General features: G+C 40.3%; 2 protein-coding genes across 4 annotated transcripts in view; one reads left to right on the forward strand and one right to left on the reverse strand.

The window, feature by feature from the left end:
- Positions 1 to 11,252, reverse strand: part of kank4 (KN motif and ankyrin repeat domains 4) — a 73,556-nt gene extending 62,304 nt beyond the window's left edge. For 2 of the 3 annotated variants that reach the window (XM_072389095.1, XM_072389093.1), the window contains exon 1: positions 8,859 to 9,161. The gene's annotated coding sequence lies outside the window, so the exon portion shown is untranslated. Of the gene's footprint in view, positions 1 to 8,858; positions 9,162 to 11,202 lie in introns of those variants that run through there. The other variant, XM_072389094.1, reaches the window with a different exon arrangement.
- Positions 11,253 to 12,150: 898 nt separating this feature from the next.
- Positions 12,151 to 18,662, forward strand: usp1 (ubiquitin specific peptidase 1). The gene is made up of 9 exons (XM_072389096.1): positions 12,151 to 12,288; positions 12,773 to 12,986; positions 13,491 to 13,632; positions 14,781 to 14,882; positions 15,033 to 15,214; positions 15,359 to 16,056; positions 16,172 to 16,330; positions 16,449 to 16,650; positions 17,524 to 18,662. The coding sequence occupies exons 2-9, from the start codon at positions 12,832 to 12,834 to the stop codon at positions 18,308 to 18,310; spliced, it is 2,427 nt and encodes an 808-aa protein (XP_072245197.1). The 5' UTR covers positions 12,151 to 12,288; positions 12,773 to 12,831; the 3' UTR covers positions 18,311 to 18,662.
- Positions 18,663 to 18,932: the final 270 nt, after the last annotated feature.

Consider the following 18,932-nt stretch of genomic DNA (forward strand, 5'->3'; position numbering starts at 1 on the left):
AAATATACTCTTTTACATAAAAAATCTTATATTTCACATCTACCTGTGCACCATCTCAGCTCTTTTTTCCCTTTCCCTCTTTGTTTCCTGTCTTTATTTCTTCTTTACTTCTACATTTTCAGGTGTGAAAATACAATATTTACGTAGAAAAGAACAGAAGTGAGCATCTTTGTCTTTTGTGTGTTTGTGTGGGTAAGAGGAAATTGTGAAGCCAAATTTTCTTTGGCTTGGATACATAAAACTTTCATAAGGAATACGAGTTGCTGGATAGAGAAAGCATGTGTTAGGTTGTCCTGAAAAAATTGTTTGGGAATTTCAAGCACAAGCCAGAAAAAAAAAATGTTACTCAGACCTCGCGTGTGCACACAAATTCAGAGGGGGTGCACGTTAAACACCACCTATAACACAGGAAAGGGCAAAGTGAATAAAACTAAGAAACAACACATCTGCAGAGATAAGGAGATGGAAATGCCAGAGGATACCAGTAGCTCAGACAGTCATAAATAACCTTTAAATAAATGCCGCTCTATATAATCTGAGAGGAAGAGACTGTAGAAGTGAAACTGTTCATGGAACTAGCTTTAGACGGTCACAAACTCAAAAGTCTAAAATGAGCAATATACAGCAAAGATAACTTGCTGCGCAGTTATTTTTTTTAAAAATCAGCTTGAACAAAGAATAAAGGGAAAAAAAACGCATAAGCAGTTTTAAATGTTTTAATGTTTAAAATTGCTTTAAATTGATTTAAATGTTCTCTCTGTTCCTCCTGTACTTTTGGACAGTTAAAGAGCCTCAATCTTCTACCATATTTAAAGAATACAGTTTTAACTTTGCAAACTGTCGATGGAAAAGTGTCACTCTATCATGTAGGGGTGAACAACAACTCCACTTTGATATAACACTTCACTGATACATTAAGCATCTTCCTTCTGTCCAGCAGCTACACCGACTCTCTGACTCTCAAATAGTTTTTGTTTACATTCAGTCCCTCCTCATCACTTGTGCTGTCAGTACAAACAGTAAACCACACACATTGATACTGTTTTTCTGTCAGCAAATTCACATGGAACATAGTTGTGGATGTGTGCACAGTGCTGATAACTAAGGACTAAGCACTGGTCTTATCACCCCCTGTAGGTGTACATTAAGTTCAGTGCAGTGGAGGACTTGGAAGTGACTGTAATGAACCTTTATTTGAGTACAATATATAATCAGAGCTGCAGGTGGATGGTGTGGAACTGCAATGCTATAAAGGTGAAGGCTATGCTGGAAATTAACAAGTTTGTAAGTGCAGTTCAGACATGTCAAGGCAACATTTTTTCTACTTGTTACAGAAGGCAGAAGTTTAAGTAAAGTAGACTGATGTCAGAGCTGATTGGGTTATAATCCATTCATGTATGCCTGATTTTTCAAAGCACTTAATTAATTTCAGGGTCACTGTACCAAAACGGGAGCAAATATTCCCACTTGGGAGATTTCCTGCGACTTTTAGGCCAGCTCCCTCAAGTGATTCCTGTATCGACCTCTGCCCAGGAAGCCTCTGCATGGAGCATCCTTATCAGGTGCCTGAACTATATGGTTCTTGTCAATGTGGAGGAGCAGCTGGATCAGTCTGAACTTCTTCCAGATTTCCAAACATCTAATCTCAGGAATTGAGTGCAGCCACATTCACAATCTTGTTCACTGCCCAAAGGTGGGTGGATTGGCCAAAATATGGACTGGCTGAAATGTTTGCATTAAGGCTCAGATCCCTCACCACTACTGAGATATGGTACAGCAACTGCATTACTGGATAAGTCATACACAAATTATATTCGACCTAAGTCAGTTTTCCCATCAATTTTAACAAGATCCTGAGATATTTAATCTTCACCTTGAGACAGACTATTTTCTCTTACCTGAATAGAGGACACCATCAATTTCTGGGAGAAAACAATAGTGCAAAACACTGCAGTGCGGGCTGTTAGCCTTTTTGTGACCATGCTAAAAGGACAAAGCTCAAACTCCTTGTATACAGCGGTCCAACAGCATTCAGAAGCAGCCCTAGCAGCTTAGTCAAAAGCTTTTTCCAAGTCTTAGAAACACATGTAGATTGGTTTGACAAATCCCAAGTTTCTTGCGATAATCTGAGAAAATATAAAACTGCATTTAAAACTGGACTGAGTTAAGATGGACTTTACAAACACAGAACATGTATCAAAACGTTCAACCCCCTTTGGCATATTTTTCCCAATTTCAGTGTAACGTGATGATCCAACAAGGTCAACTTTCACAGTTTGCCTGAATCGCCTTTAAAGCTTTGATGCATATTGTTCACAACAAGAACAGAACCCATCTCTGTCGACTTTCAGGATTTTGTATCTACTCCTTTTAAATCTGAAAATCAAGGTTGATCTCTGGTTTAAAACGGACAGGATCCTCACACAATTTCATGCACAAATGCATGCACACACTCAACAAGTCTAGATGCAGGGAGTGGTCACTTCCAATAACATTAAAACAGGAAGTTCCTGCATTCAGCCAATTAAAACACACTTCACAACGCCGGTTCCATTACGGAAGTCCCGAGTTACCCTCGACACTCTTAACTCCTCTCACGACAGTCTCTGTTTTTTCCTGTCTGTCAATGTCAGGAACCCATTAAGGAGCAGTGGTGGGGAAACAATGCAAGGATGGACCAAGCTATTGTTTTTCAGCTTTGTTCCTTGAGAAACGTCCAACTGTGTTGCTCTATTTCTGACAGAGGCTCGCTTACGATTTTACTTGAAAAGTATGAATTACAGTATGTGTGCACTTTAACCTCTCAAGAATCCATATGTCTGCTGGTTGTCTACATTCCATGCTAAGAGTGTTTATTAAACAATTTTTTATCTGTTTTAGCTTTATTTAAGATAATTCCAACAACTTTGAAAGTCTGTTGCCATCACTATACACTTTCCCCTTTATATATTTAAACTTTTCATAAAGACACACTCACAATGGTCCAACCTAGCAATTAAATAGTAAAATAAAGACAAAAACAATAATAACAAAGATAAGTACATAATAGATGAGGTGGAAAAAAACTGCTTAGAAGTTGTCGGTACAGTGAAAAGCTAAAAGATTTGAATGGGGGGGGGGTTCCTGGAAAATTAAAAGCATGTTAGTATGTTCCATCCAAGCTGAAACCATAGAACAAAGGAAAGTCTTACAGTATCCTCTGATCTTCATGCCTTCCCCCAATACGAACGTGAACTGCAACCCACCTCAGTGACCCTTGTGAGGCTGTCACCCACTCATGCATCCACAATGAAAGCTCCACAAAAACACACGTACAATTGCGCTCAGAAAGAAAGCAGATCTATGCAAGCATAACCAACTGTTTTTCAAAACCTGTACCAATTCTTTTAGACATGTGTCCAAGAAAATATGTAGTTACAGTAATCTTAACATGTTCAGTGACCGATGTTGTTGTGAAAAAGATGTAGAACAAGAAGTTCATTAGAATATTACACAGGGAAAATTAACAGCAAGAGCAAAAAATGCACAGAGAGGAGTGATGTGGTTCAACTGGCAGCACAAAACAAAGCAGAGCATTGAGTGAAAGGGTGACTAATCAGATGTTTTAACTGCGTGAATCAGCAGCAGATTCATCATCTTCCACATCAATGCATAAAAGTTGATGCAACTTATAAAACTGCAATTTGTTGAACATGAACTGCAAATATTTAATCAACACAAATCTATATTAATACAATGTCCTAATCCACAAAAACTAGCTAAACTGAGGCTTTTCAGGATGTGATACTCCATGCGATAGCATGATAGTAAACCAGTGTCTGTGATCAAATGCTGATTTGAATTATTCTGATCTAAATGACCCAACTTAAAACGTACATCAAATCTGTTCAGAATGTACTGCAGGTACATCTAAGCCAGCTGGCATTCCTTTAAACACAAAATGTGAATTCAGGGCAAATAACTAAATCTGCCCATCTTGGCAGTGACTTCAGTACTGCCTGGCTTCTGTCCAATCATGGACTGGATCAACTTCAACAACAAACTCATAGATTGTCTTGGGCCAAAGTGCTGAGTCTACAAACAAATGGTAAATGACAATGCACAGTTATTCTGGGTTCATACTTTAATCTTTCATAAAGTCTCATTTTTGTCTTTGATTCTTTCTTTTTTTTGATAAATGGATAAATGTACTCTGCGTTCCTGCATAGTATTGCTCTCAGTGAGAAAGGTTACTAATAATTAGTTATTTTCTATATACCATATAAACTCATGCAGGAACTGCAACACAACTCCATTTAAACTTCTGCAAAGTGCTCAGTTTTTAAAGTGGAGCAATCAGTGGGAAGCTGTGGTTTGCAGATCAGAAGTGCTGTGGGCACAAAGTGTACAAATACCTCTGGCCTGCTGTGAACTTTCCCTTCTGCTGACAGTGATAGAAAATAATACACTTCAAGCTTCAGGATACCAACATTGTAAGAGAGAGAGATGTGAAAGCATGGCACAGCTGATGAGTAGTGTGTCTGCAGAGAATGGAAATAATCGTGCCCTCCCTAGGCGTTCACTCAGCTGGTACGTGTGTGTGCTCTGACTCCTGGCTCTCATGTATCTGTGTGTGTTCTCAGCGAGGGGTTTTTGTCTTCTTTGACTGACATAGACAGAGAGTTTAAGGAGTCCCATCCCTCCCACAGCACAGCTAAGAAGGCCTAAAGCTTCCTAGACAGCCATTTATTCAATGAAAGCACATCTTTTTAAACCAGGAACACCATGAAAATAAAACAATTAACAATCCATCCTTTAGTCGCACAGCGTGGCTCAACGTCGAACACAACTGTAAGCAAGTGTTTATGAAAGCTCACACACAACCTTAAAGAATTTTTTATTTATTTTTTGCTGTTGCTGGTATTCTTTGTTGTGGATTTTTTTTTTTTTTGCTTCAGTGGGACATCAAACACATGTATCCCTTCAAGCAATCATCTTAGCACACACGTTTGCACATAAACATACTCCCAGTGTGTGGGCCAATAATGACATGTATAGGTTCAGTGAAGCCTTAAGAAAAGTCAGTGGATGAGGAAAACTGTAGAAAATGAACCACATAGGAACACCGGGCACCCAGCCAGTCAACACAGAGCACAGACTGGCATCTACTGGCACCGTCTTGCTTCACACACACACACACACAACAGGTACATTACTGGCCATCTCAGCCTTTGACATGCTGCTCAAAACATGCCAAACACACTTAGATCACTACAATGTCTGTGGGAAAGGATGGTGCCATGTGGTTTGTGTTGCGTTGTTTCTTTGATGATGGCTATCCACAGAATAATAAAAAATTACTATTTTGACAATCACAAACTCAGAAAACACTGCAAGAGGGTTGAGGAAAGAAAAGCATTGCATGTTTAGTTGTTCACAGTACAGCAGCTCTGTTCTATGCTATGTATAAGAGCAGCCATCCTAAGATGCTCACTGGAGTGGCTACAGATTCTGGGTGGGCCTAGTGTGTCTGCTTCAGTGCTTCAATACACTTTCCATCAGATTAGGCTGCTAAGCCTTTTCTATAGTACAGTTCTATCTAAGGTTTTGGTCCCTAATGGCCTGATTTCAACTGCGGAACCAAACTGGGGAAATCTAGTATTCATGTGATTTAGTTTTCCTCAGAAAATATTGTTCATTTTAGGTTTTTCTTCAAAGTTAATTTTAACAGCAAAGCTTTGGGCTAAATGGTAACACCAGCATGCATGTGGTAGCCATGTTAAACATTGTTTGTGCTGTCATTTCATATTTTAAGCAGTAAACCTAAAGAATTCAGATGTCAGTGACAGTAATTTTGCTGATGTTTTGTCTTAAACCAAAGTATTGAACACATTTGACGTTGGGATGAAATGTCAGAAGATCAAAGTGATTGTAATCAATCCTTCAACTTCCTGTTTGGTGCTAGAGAAAAAGTCATGTGATCGCCAAAGTCAGGAGGGAGAATTTGACCATACTTTGTTATTATTATAATACTATTATATTACTTTGACCATCATACCACGGTGGTCTTCAGCTGGTATTGCACTTCATCTACAAGTCAGATTATCTAAAACTTGTGAGAACAAGGCAGCTGCAGTCAGGGCAGGTGAGACACTGCAGGTGCTTTTCTCCAAATCAACTGGGAACCACTTCTGTGAAAATGCACCTTTTCCCTGATTGGCTTAAAGCTTCACTGAGACATGATGTGTGACACTTTCCGTCTGTCATATGCTATGGTTATCTCTCCCAAATGGGAAGCACTTTATTCTGGCAGCTCATCTTTTATCTGAGCCCTACACACAATAGTTTCATTTCCAGTAGGAAACCTTTTTGCAGTTAATGTCAAACTTGTAATCTCCTTGGAAGTCATATTTTTTTTATCATTCAGATTTATTTTTCTTTTAACACTCCAAGCAATATGAATATAGAATATTCTAATGTCTATGATTCTCAATCAAATATTCTTATGCTTCTAACAGTGTTGACCTGGCAGGTATTCCCAAGAGCTAAGCCATTGTTGTGGACCACTCGTGCTAGTAAATGTGTCCAATTTGACTGCAGTCTTTGTACACTCCACTAACGAGGTCAACAGCAGTTCACTTTGACCATCAAGTCAAAGTTTCTGTAAGCAAAAGTCTCAAATTAACCCACATCTTACAGTTTTTTCTCTGGAGCCCATGACAGTCTGTGAACAGTTTAACAGAGATTAACTAGTAACTGTTAAGATTTAATCGGTGTTGGATAGATTGGAAAACCAACAGACAAACAGATGTTGCCACCCATAGAACTACTGTGCTTACATGGCTAAACGTTAGCAATTCATACAAGAAAACCCCATGTTAACAAAAAGAAGTAGTTTACTTGTTGGTTACTTTGTAGTTAATTATGACATTATCACCTGATTGCAATTTTGTGAATTGACTGTGATCGCTTGCACAGTCACTGCATGATCAATTATTGCATGATCAATGGAATTATTTGACTTCACCTGTATTAAGACTGCTAGATGAAATCACAATGTTTTTCACTCTTTGTGCCCCCTTCTTCTGCAATGGTTTAAAGTAACAACTGTTTATCTTGTAAAGCTTGACTTGAAATATTCAACAAATTGCAATTTCAGTGGGCAACAATTAACCTTCATATCATAGATTTAGTTGAAAAGCATAACACTAATGCATCACTGCGGCTCATTTTGGTTTTCAAGCTGATTGCATTAAGATAGCTCAATAACTTGTTTAAAGCCAAAAGGTGGCCATCAAAGTCACTAATCTAAATCAAAAAGAAGAAGACTATTAGATCACAACATTTATATAACAATCAATCGTCAATTAAATTGACTGTGACAACCCCAACTATCACCTATAGCTTGCACACATACCCACAAACACACCTACATTTCCACGGGGTACATTATAGATTAGATTAAAATGAATGCATCATAGTACTGCTGCTAAGCACGAAACCAACCGTATAACTTTGCTTTTGCAAATTTTAAGATTTGAACTAAAAAAATATAAACTCCTCTGGGTATTGAGAAGATTCTGGTCAGACTTACACTACAAAAGTCTTCTCAGATTGCACTGCATGATCTTTAATGGGTATCATGCCTTGAAAAAAAAGGCAGATTTGCTTGTTTTCATTTTCAGAAAGGTTGACATTTCGCCGATGCACTGTTTCACCAAACACAGTCAATTTGCAAATCACACATCATGATATCATTCCACTGAATGCCTCTGGCAGCCACCAGCATGTGAGCTGGTATGACTCACCTCTCTGCACCTCCAAATAAACCACACTGACACACATGCAAACATAAACACAGAGACTGTGCAGGACTGTAGGCTAATGTAGGTTGCCATTGAATCAGATGAGGCATTTTCGAGTGACAATATGCTCTTTATCCTGAGCGTAAATGGAGTCACTACAGGTAGCATACAACATACATGTAAGCACAATGTGGCATCCTGTGCACATACCCTGTGTATAAGGAACTTTTTTTTTCCTATATTAATGTGTAACTGCTGTTAGTCAACCAACCAATGGTCTGTGGCAGGATAGCAGAGCAGTGACTGAGACTAACTGTGAATACATGCAGACACAAGAGAGCAGAGAGGCAGGGAGGTTAGATAGAGAAGCAAAGACATGTAGCATGTGCACGCAGAAGCCAAGCGCAAAAGTTGCACATATGATCATTTTTAAAAAAAAACAACCAATCAATGCTTTTTATCTTTTTATCTATCCCCTGCCTGGTTATCTTTTGAAGAATGTTTGTATTGCATACATATGTGCACATGTTAGGCTCCAGCTGAAAAATGTTAGTCAGGCCAGCAAGGATTTTTTTCTGAAACCTAGCCAAGCTAATGAAAAGCTTCAGAGGAAGAATCAACTGGTAATGAGCGAGACATAGAAGGCACGAAGACAAAAAAGAGATTTCCTTTAGTGGTATGTTTGCGCATTTATGAACAAGTATGTATGTGCACGCCTGGCTTGCTGCATCTGATTATCAGACTGATCCTGAAGATTCCTAAGCTCAGGGCATAAGGAAAACAGTCTGCACACAGAGAAGAAAGGGAGATGATAAAAACTTCAGCATTCATGGTGCTGCAAGAATCTTTTTTTGCTTCTGCCATTAGAATAACTAGTGCTGAGACAGGAGGAAAAGAAATACAAAAAAAGAGCACCAGAGTAAAGTAAAAAAGAGTAAATAAGACAAAGAAGAAATCTAAGACACAGAGGACAAATCTCAAGAGTAGTGACAAGAAAGAGAAACAAGAAATGAATTAACAGCTGGAAAGATAAATACAAAAAAAAAAAGGCTCCAACATCTATCTTTCTCTTACCTCTGCAGCTGTGTGTTGTATCCTTTGGGATTAAAAATATAATGAGGAAGAAACTTCAGTTTCAGCAGTGCCACTACAGATCCCCTTTTTCTAAGTCTTTCCAGGGCAATGTACTTGCACCTATCAGCCTATCACAAACTCTTCAATCCTCTAGGACGGTGCTCTTTCTACCTACGTGATTTTTTGTAAATATCTCCTAGATGGTGATAAATAGCAGCGAGTAAAAGGAGAGTACTACGCTTGAAGGCAGACAGGCTGGAGGAAACAGGACAGCAAGGAGAGTAGAGCGCAGACTGAGTAGGATGCAAGAGCTATTCCTTCCTAACATCAGAGCGGCTGTGCTGGATACACCCACCTCCTCAGCATGCATCAAATGGTAGCCTGCTCTAAAGTATGCAGACAGAGAGAAATCCTGTGTGTAGCCTGGAATCTGATCTTACTTGATATATGTATGTGTGGGGTTGTGATCACTCATTAACTTACTTTTACTGACACACTCACACAAAAAAACTGTTCTCTTAGCTGAACATAGCCTACAAGAATTGTCTGTAAGCGATTTTCAGTGGAAAAAAATAAATGGCAAAGACCGTCTTCATGCCTAAAACTACTACTAAAGAGTTAAATGTCTTGCTCTTAATGTGTTCTCATGAATCTGCAGAGCTCCAAATATTAGGTAATAAATCCAGCACTGCTCACCTTTGGTTGATGCCACATAGGGCAGGAAACATAACTCCTCAACAAAGTTGTTTATTTTGTTTGTTTGGGACCTTCAGTTAATTATTCAAATGAAACCAGAAAAAAAGAAGCCCACACTGATTTAACACATTGAGGGTAACATTCTCAGACAGTCAAAAAGTGTTATACTGTATGTGATGTTAATAAAGAAGTTGTCAGAAACACTGTGTGCATGTGTTACATATTTGTTGACGTCAGGACATGCTTTTCATTCTTGTAGAGAACCACTGCCAGTCGTTCAACATGCCTTCATTTTCCCACCAGTTCTCCCTTCCTGGCAGAGACAGAGGATGGAGGCGGGGTGTTTTTTTCATGTCTTGGGCTTTGAGCTGCTACAGCACCCACCTTTACTGCTCTGGTCATGAGAACTCAGTGCCTCCTGGGACAAAGCCTGCCTTGATAAAGGCCAATGCCCAGCGCATGAAGAATGGTCCTCATTATCACCAAAGATTGGGAGGTTAAATTCTTGCTATATGGGGTAAAAAACGGCAATATCTTTGAGGTGCCAGCATTTGCAGCAGATGCAGTGTGTTCAAATGCATTTTAAACCTTGAATGAGTGGTTTCATCCCTTTCAAAAAGTATTGCATAAGTTTAGGAGTACATTTCTGGAGAGATACTATTTCTTCCAAAGCTTTTTTTGCTCAAATCTGCCAAGTGTTCTCAGTCAGTATTTCACAATGCTGTTCCATCCAATGTGTGATGAAAAAGCAAATCAAAAACGAGGATTTCACAGCTTACTGTAAAGATTAAGACATGGGTGGCAGGCTTGCTTGAGAAAAGATGATATCATGAGGTGATGAGGAAAGTGGAACACAGTAATCCTCCTTTATAATGCATCTCCTGGTTAGGATTTAGATAGGACGTGAGGCAGCATATCTAACACAGCCCCACCATCCCTGTTTTATCTGGACAAATGACATCTATAATTAAATCTATTTCATTAGGCAACTATTAAACATCATTGATGTCATTTTGGATCAATTGGACCCAATATAACTGAGTTAGGGGTTTTTTTGGTTAGTGAAAACATTTACTGTTAGTCAGCCCTGAGCTGGAAATTGGGGAGATAACCGTTTCTAGGGCATTAGACTGAGGATGGCGATAGTACAGTAATTGCAGGCAGTCCCAGGAAGTCTTGCACCCCTCAACTACTCCTACCCATCTCTGTATCTGCCTCTCTGCTGCAACATCACTTGATTACCAAGCCAGAGAGCCTGAGTGGTTTCTGGAAGCTCCAGCACAGTAGCTCAGGTTCATCGATACATGTTTGCTGCTGACCAAGCAGCCACTCTGCAACTGCAGCAGCAGCGGTTCGTCCAGCGCACATACCGTTGTACTGACAAATACCTACACAGGGTGAATACGAGGATACAACGACGTACCTGTCGATTCCTATTTCTGCACAGCATTCAAGCGCTACGATACTCTCCTCATCGTAAAAACGCACGCCAGCATCAACACTCTGTAGCGCTATTAACATCAACACAGTGAAACTGATGCAATTAGGTTGAAAAGGGGATTAAACTGCTCTGGCATCGATGAAATTCAACAGATATTAGGATTATATATGAAAGCAGGGAGCAGAGAAAACGTAAACTGTATCTTACCGTTAAAATCGTGGAGGCTGACTGTCAGATGAGGATATGGTCCAGTGAGGATGTTGATGATGATGCTGGACAGTCCAATCTCTTTCCCCTGGTTAATGTCGCCCCCTGTCGGTTAAAGATGACTACAACTGTATTGTCGTCAGGTTTATCAAAGCAATGTTTTCTTGTTTGTAAAAACTTATTTTCTACCATTGCGTGTATGAAATCAGTTTAAATTTTTTAAGAGAAATTATAAGTTTATCAAATTTATATAGCTATTTTGGGTTTCTCGGGAAGGGTTACTGTCAAAGTAGACAATGGAAAATACACATCTGTTTAATTTCTTCAAAATAAATGCTGAAGTGACCAAGAAAAAAAAAGAACAGTAGCCTATTTGGCTTTCTGCATGTAGTTCTTATATTCTTACTCGACCTTATGTATTGCTTATCTTCTTCATCAAAGCTTTATAAATCAATTAAAGTATTGATCTTAGAAAACGTGTTAAGGGTGAGGGGAAAAACATGCAAATCGTCTAACATGCAAATGCACATTAAAAAGTTATATATGATTTCTATTTATTTATCTATTTTTGCTGCTTCTTCTTTTTCTTTGGAATAAAGCATATGGGCTCTTACATTTGCATTCAAGAGTAACTCCCCGTCGACTACTTCACCGCTTATAATTTGAAGGCAAGGCCCAACCGCCACTGCGGATATTCCTCTCTAACTTGATGGAGCCACACAAAATACTACAAACATGGCGGCTGGTACCGCACCGTATGGGCCTAATCAATTTAGTTGTCTTAAACTAGTCCTGACGGCGTGGCTGGAAATATTTCTGAATATCTAATATTATGTTGATCTACTCATCTTTTAAAGTTTTACGTAAACGTAGAATGTAATTTTACTGACGGATGTGGCCATTGTATGGACATTTTTGTCTGATATCTTTAAGCCGTGTTGGTGTTTCACCGGCGGTGTAACGGCCAGCGGATCTTCCAGCAGGAAAAAGCGCCAACTTCTGCTGCACCGTCTGAACAGTCTAATGGTTCAAAGGCTTGATGTTTGGGAACGTATTTCGAGTTTAAACCTGGGATGACTTACATTGGTAAGATTTAAAAAGCTGTCTTTAATGTGTGTATTATGACTGTTAGTTTGGTCGAAGTGAACAGTTAGGAACAGCGTGCCGTCTGTTTTCTCCTCCCACTTCTTCACAACACCGCAACAAAACTAGGTCGACGCGGTACTCGAAAGTACTCAAAAACTACGTTTAATTCTGCACTCTTTTCAGTGTTGTCGATATTTCCTTAAATTAAATGACTAATGGTTTCACAGCAGTTGTTAAGGAGGGAGTCATTGATCGAGGTATTATCAAGTTGACGCTAGCCAGCTAATATGTTAAATAAAGCGCAATTCAGTTGGTAAATGTGTTTGGCATGTTACTATAGAACAGTCTACATCGATTAAATCGAGACAGTTTGTTGGATGTGGCATCACTAAAGCATAAACTTAAGTGCGTAGTTACGTTCGTTCGTGTTGAGCTCTTATGGCGCCCACTAAAATTAAATTCTGTATTTCCCTTCTTTTGCCAGTGGGGTGCGCTGTTGCGTCTCAATAGGAAAGATTCACTCTCACGGTGCCGTGGTAAAAGATGCCAAGTCTACAAGGTGAAAACGTTGTGGCGGCGCAGGGGAGCCCCGTGAAGAAGAATAAGCTCTCTTTGAAGTTCTTCCAGAAGAAAGAAACCAAACGGGCTCTGGATTTCGATGATCCCAAAACATCCGAACCAGAGGAGCCTGAGGCAGGGTAGGTCTTTGGTGCCAGTGTTCGGTTAAGTTTGGTTTATTGTAGGTCACACAAAGCTGATGATTTTTCTTTAGGACCTAACTTGTTTGGACGATAATGTGCCCCTCTGGCAGGTTCCAAGCAACTTACTGTACAAGCATTTACTTACACACCCTTGTCACAGTATTCAATCATGCAATTCTGCTAACTTATTAGCCTTTTTGATAACATGGTCTAGATGTTGATGCTTAAATTATATTTGGTTTCCAATCTATTCTCATTTTCCAAAAAAATGTTGTGTTCATCCTTTTTAAATATGCACCGCTGTCATTCTTCATTTTTCAACTATCTTTATTTGGTAAACTAGTAATGGAATCACAAATCCGACAAGAAAAAATATGCATTGAGATCCCTTCAAGGGTCTCAAACCCCTCAATAACTGATTTGAATAATTGCATGATTAAATGAATGTAAAAATGACACATAGGAATTTTCCTTGCTGTCTTTCTTTTCACTGTTCTGCAGCAGTGAGCAGGTGGTCTTTGGTCCCTCTCCCTGTCCAGCATCACCTGGCATTCCTCTGCCATGTGAGAAGAGAGAAAACTTAGTGCCATTTGTGGGGCTCAACAATCTGGGCAACACCTGCTATTTGAACAGTATCTTACAGGTGGGTCATTAACTGGAACAGAGTCCATGTATATCTTAGAACAAACGAGTCTCACAAGTTTGAGACCATCAGTGAATATGCTGGATTGCATTTTCAGCTTCTGTGTTTCACAGTATTTCATTATTTGTTTTCTCTTATTCAAGTTTATGCAGAACCTGTTAAATTAGCTTATCGGTCCAAAATGAGATCATGTATTCATTGGCGATGAAGTTCAGTATCCTACAATGTGCTAAATGCATCACAGCATTTAGAATCATGAAATAAAGAAGCATGCTGCAACGAAACGATTCCTGTAGCAGACAAAATGATTTTCCTGTTACTAAGACTATTAAAAGGTGTTTGAAATAGTAAACAAAACATTGTCTTCTGTTAGAACAGCTTAAGGCTGGAGATAAGTTGCTGCTCCAGTGTTTGTTTGTCCTCCTAACTGTGACGCACTGTGTGTCCAGATCAGCACACTGTAGCTTATCTGTAGAGGCAGTGTTTGGTTGTAAAGACAGAGTCGGGGCACTTGGATGATGTCATCTGTCACAACTGACTCGGTGTCTGTAGCTGTGGTGTCATATTTCACCACTTGTCTGGAATAAGAGAAATGTCTCCCGTTTTAGTGTCAAGAACATTAGATAAAAGGACAGTGTTCTCTTTAGGCCCAAGGAACAAGAAGGTGATAGCTTGTGTCATCAAACATGCTGGAAATGTTCCAGTGTTTTTGTAGTCATTTTATCTTTTTAAAGTCAAAGGTTCCAGACCCCCGACCTTAACCCTCACCTGTGGCTTAGCTGCGGCTGGTTATGTTTGAACAGGTCAGATTAAAATTTCATGTACTTTGAGTACGGACTGTTCCATCACTGTTGTTTTTCACTGATATCTTATATATTGTCGTTGGTGACTGCAACACATAATGATTTTAGCATTTGGTCATAGTTCCTGGACAAGATGAACACGTTTATCTTCTATGACAACAGTTAATAACTTACTACACTCCTTTTTAAGAGCTTTTCATACAAGTCGATCTTGCTGCATTTGATCAGCATCACTCCTTCACACTAATAAAACAAAGGTTTTGAGTTTTCTATATAGATGGATTCCTTGAGAATAAGTGTTGTTGAAAATGTAATACATTTTGTGTTGTTTCGTTGCTTCTGCAGGTTCTGTATTACTGCCCAGGGTTCAGAGAAGGCATAAAGAAGCTGTACAGCCTCTCAAAAAGAAAAGAAAAAACAAAGGAAGAAACTAATGAAAAAGAAGAGGTTGGTCCAAAACAAATGATGTAAAAAAACATGTCAGAATGTATTACAAAAACATTCTTGACTTGAGTTCAGACTTGTGTAATTTTTTAACCTTTGCAATATAAAGAGTAAAATTAAAGATCTTGCTTTTGATGCGTTTCATTTCCTCAGCCACAAAGTCACCAGTCAGATTCTGTGTCTGAGACTCTGCCATCTCACATTGAGCTCCTTGGGAGCTTCAACAGTCTGATAACTTCAGTCGAGGAGCTGCAGTCCAGCTTTCTGGTCAACCCTGTGAGCTTCAGTGAAGGAGAGCTGGCCACGCCGCCTCGTAAAGTACTTCACACTCTCAGGTATTGTTGTGGGAAATTAGAGCAGTGTTTGTATTCCAGTTGCTACTTCAGATGTGTATTCAAACAGAAAGCTTATTTCAAAACAAGCTGATAAGTTATGTATATATTCATGTTTCAAGTGTCAACTCTGCTTTCGTGTTACAGGCAGCTGAACCCCATGTATGAAGGCTATCTCCAGCACGACGCTCAGGAGGTTCTGCAGTGCATCCTGGGATATATCCAGGAGGCCTGTGACACCATCAGGAAGGAACAGGAGGTGGAACGTGAGGGTGCTGATGATGGTAGAGAAGTTAAAATGGAGAACAGCATCCATTCGATTTCCAGCTGCTCTGAGAAAGAATCTAAATGTCCCGCAGACGAGGACGGCCAAGTTAGTGGCAAGAGGAAGAGTGACACTGAGGTGGGAAATGCTAAGAAGAAGCCAAAGTCTGCCAAGTCTAAGAAGTCTGACACCGGGGAGGAAAACATCTGTAGAAGCAAACCCCTGACTCGCTCCAAGAGGAAGTCCTCCAGTAACATCACAGCAGAAAGCACTCAGAATAAAGATGGAGTGGAGGAAGAAGAGGAAGGGAGGAAGAAAGAAAACGATGATGAAGAAGGGAATGATGAAAAGGCATCTAAAGAGACAGAAGGGAAAAGGAAGAGGAGATCTAAGCTAAGCTGGCTCAGACCGTCGGGGAAGCAGCCGAGTATTTTCTCAAAGTTCTGCAGCGTGGGAAAGATCAGCTCCATGACCGTGAAAAACCAGAACAAAGCAGAGGAAGAAAGTGGACTGACAGACGAGCAGAATGAGAAGACTGGACAAGACTCAGCTGAGAAAGAGAGCGCAGAGAACCATAAAGGTATGAGATGAGAAACAAAACAGCTTTTAAGGCATACAGGAAAAATATTCTTTTGCCTTGGATGTTAATTATAGTGGATCACTCAGCCTTGTGTCTGTGTTTCTGTTGGGTTCAGAGGGTCTGGGTTGGATGGAACAGTTGTTCCAGGGCCAGTTGGTTCTGAGGACTCGATGTCTGGAGTGTGAGAGTTTCACAGAGAGGAGAGAGGACTTTCAGGATATCAGTGTCCCCGTCCTCGATGACCAACCTGGCAGCCCGGACGACCTCTCTGAGGGTGAGGACTTTTAGCGTCAATGATTACAATCAGTCATGGTTTATAAAAAAAAAAAGCAACGTCAAGCAAATTCGAATGTCAGAAAAATGGCATTAACTGCTATTCTTCTTCTTCCCAGTCTCTCCAGACCCTAAACCAGAGTTGAAGACCCTGAAATGGGCTATTGCGCAGTTTGCCTCAGTGGAGCGCATCGTTGGGGAGGACAAATACTTCTGTGAAACCTGCCATCATTACACCGAGGCTGAGAGAAGTCTGCTGTTTGACAAAACTCCTGAAGTCATCACCATTCACCTGAAGCGCTTCTCTGCCAACAGCTTGGAGTGAGTTCTTAAAACAACTTTTCATCTTTACACTGTTTGAATAAATGTGAACTAGAGTTGTGTTTCTCATCACTAATACTTGTACAGGACAAAATAAATCCTTTTTGTGCATAATTGCATTTTGAAGTTCTGATCGAGTTAATGCAGAGCAGCAGCTGACCTGAGCGGGACAATTTAATAGGACATCCTCAAAAAATGGTCTTTTTGCTTCCGTTTCCTCTCCTCTTTATTTCTTGGAAGCAGTCTTACTTTTAGCAGGTTTAAACTCGTAAGAAATACCATTTGAAATTACAAGGAATCCCCACCACCTCAACGCATACAAAGGTGCCATTGACAGCCATTCTCCCTTTTTACAATGTTTATTTGTGATGCAGTGCTGTAATTCACATTGAGCAAAATGTTTGTCATACATCCCCATCGTTTTGTTTGCTGTCAGGTGACAGTCGTGGGAAACCTATGGCATGCTCGTTTTATCTTGACGTTTATAATGGGTGTCGTTCTCCTTTGTTTTTGAAGGAGTTCACACTGAGCTGTTTCACGGCTGTGTTCTCTAGCTTTAGCTCTGTTTCTCTCGTTGGAGCACCATTAGCATCTAAACTCATGGCGAGCTCTAAATCGGGGAGCTGTCAGAGGGTGGTGTTGGGCTCTTGGGAGGAGATGGGTTGTACCCGAGCCTGGCAGTGGTTGAGCACTCTTCTTTTGTTTTCACAGCAGTTAGCAAACAGCTTGTTGCATTAGCGTTATCTTTGTGGTAGTACCGCAAACAGGAGGAGTCTCATTTAATGCTCAGCTATAAAAAAGACAAAGACTGATTAGACAGTGTTATTGATCCTCTCTGTATCATAACCTTATCTCCTTGTGTTTTTCTCACAGGTTGGACCCATATGCAGGCCTCTCTAAAGTGAACACTCCCTTGCAGACACCCTTGACCTTGTCTCTGGAGGAGTGGTGTACAAAGCCCTCATCCACTAAAGGTCAACGCTATCAGCTATTTGCAGTTGTCATGCATAGTGGTGTCACCATCAGCAGTGGCCACTACACCGCCTACATACGCATGTCTGACCTAAAAGATGTTAAGCTGTGGTTGCGGGACAAAAAAGAAACTCAAGTGGAGAAGGAGGAGAAACAAGATAAAGAGGTGGCACAGAAAGACGTAGTTCTGGACTACGATGATGGAGAGGTGTCTTTCAGCCTTGGTGCAAGGGGGCAGAGACGCTCCAGTTTGGCGTCTAAAAACTCTAAATCAGGGAACAAAAAGCTGTCAGAGGGTGGCGTTGGACTCTTGGGAGGACAGAGGAGCCTGTCCAGTTATGAGCTTGGAAACAATGGTAGCAACAAACATACGGAAAAAGCAGGAAGCAGCGGAGCAGCAGGGGGATCGAAACGGAGGAAGACCATCACCAGCTCCAGTCAAAACACTGAGCCTGGACTTAAAAAGGAGCCAGAGGCTGCAAAGGAGGCAGCAGTGACTTCCTGTGGCGGAGTTGAGCAGGCTTTGAACAACCTCCTGGAATATGAGGGTAAATGGCTGCTGTTTGATGACTCTGAGGTGCGTTTATTTGAGGAGGAGGATTTTCTGCGAGCCTGCTGTCCTGAAACGTGCTCCTCGTCAACGCCTTACCTGCTGTTCTACAAAAGGATGCCTGAACCAGGACACTGAAACAAACGTGGCTATCTTGGCAGCTGAAAGACGGCTGTAGTTTTGTAATTCTCCAGTGCCAAAAGGGAAGGAAAAAAAAACTTCTTCGGCCATCTTAGCTGAGGTTATTTCCCAAGCCAGAAAGCTGTACCTGCATGAGTCATTTTTTCTGTGGGACCAAGGCCCTTTCCATGCACAAAGACTCATCACATGGACACCAGCGGGGTTCAAAGTCACGTTTTATGAGGAGGTCATTTTCTATTTGTCAGGGATGTCTTTTTTCTCTTTTTTTGTACAGTCTTTTTGCTGTCTGTACTGTAATTTCTTTGACATTGGCTTTAATACTCTGTCTTGTCTTTTTTTTCTCTCTCAAATGAAGATGATTTTTTTTTTTTTTTTTTCGAGTGAATAAGCACTTTTGAACTAAAGTTTCACTAAAGTAAAAATACAAAATAGTGGACACTTTGTTTTTCTGTTCTGTTGGTGCAATTTACCCGTCTTTTTTTAAATTACCCCTTATTTATGGGGTTTATACCAGCAGGTACATGCATACGTTTCTTTTCCTTTGTGTATTTGACACCAGCCATATTGGACAGATTTAAGTCACATCAGCAACAGATATTCACTTGATGTTTTGTAGACT

The sequence above is a fragment of the Leuresthes tenuis genome, unplaced genomic scaffold (assembly GCF_036924035.1).
Source record: "Leuresthes tenuis unplaced genomic scaffold, fLeuTen1.0.hap1 SCAF_7, whole genome shotgun sequence".
Lineage (NCBI taxonomy): Eukaryota > Metazoa > Chordata > Actinopteri > Atheriniformes > Atherinopsidae > Leuresthes > Leuresthes tenuis.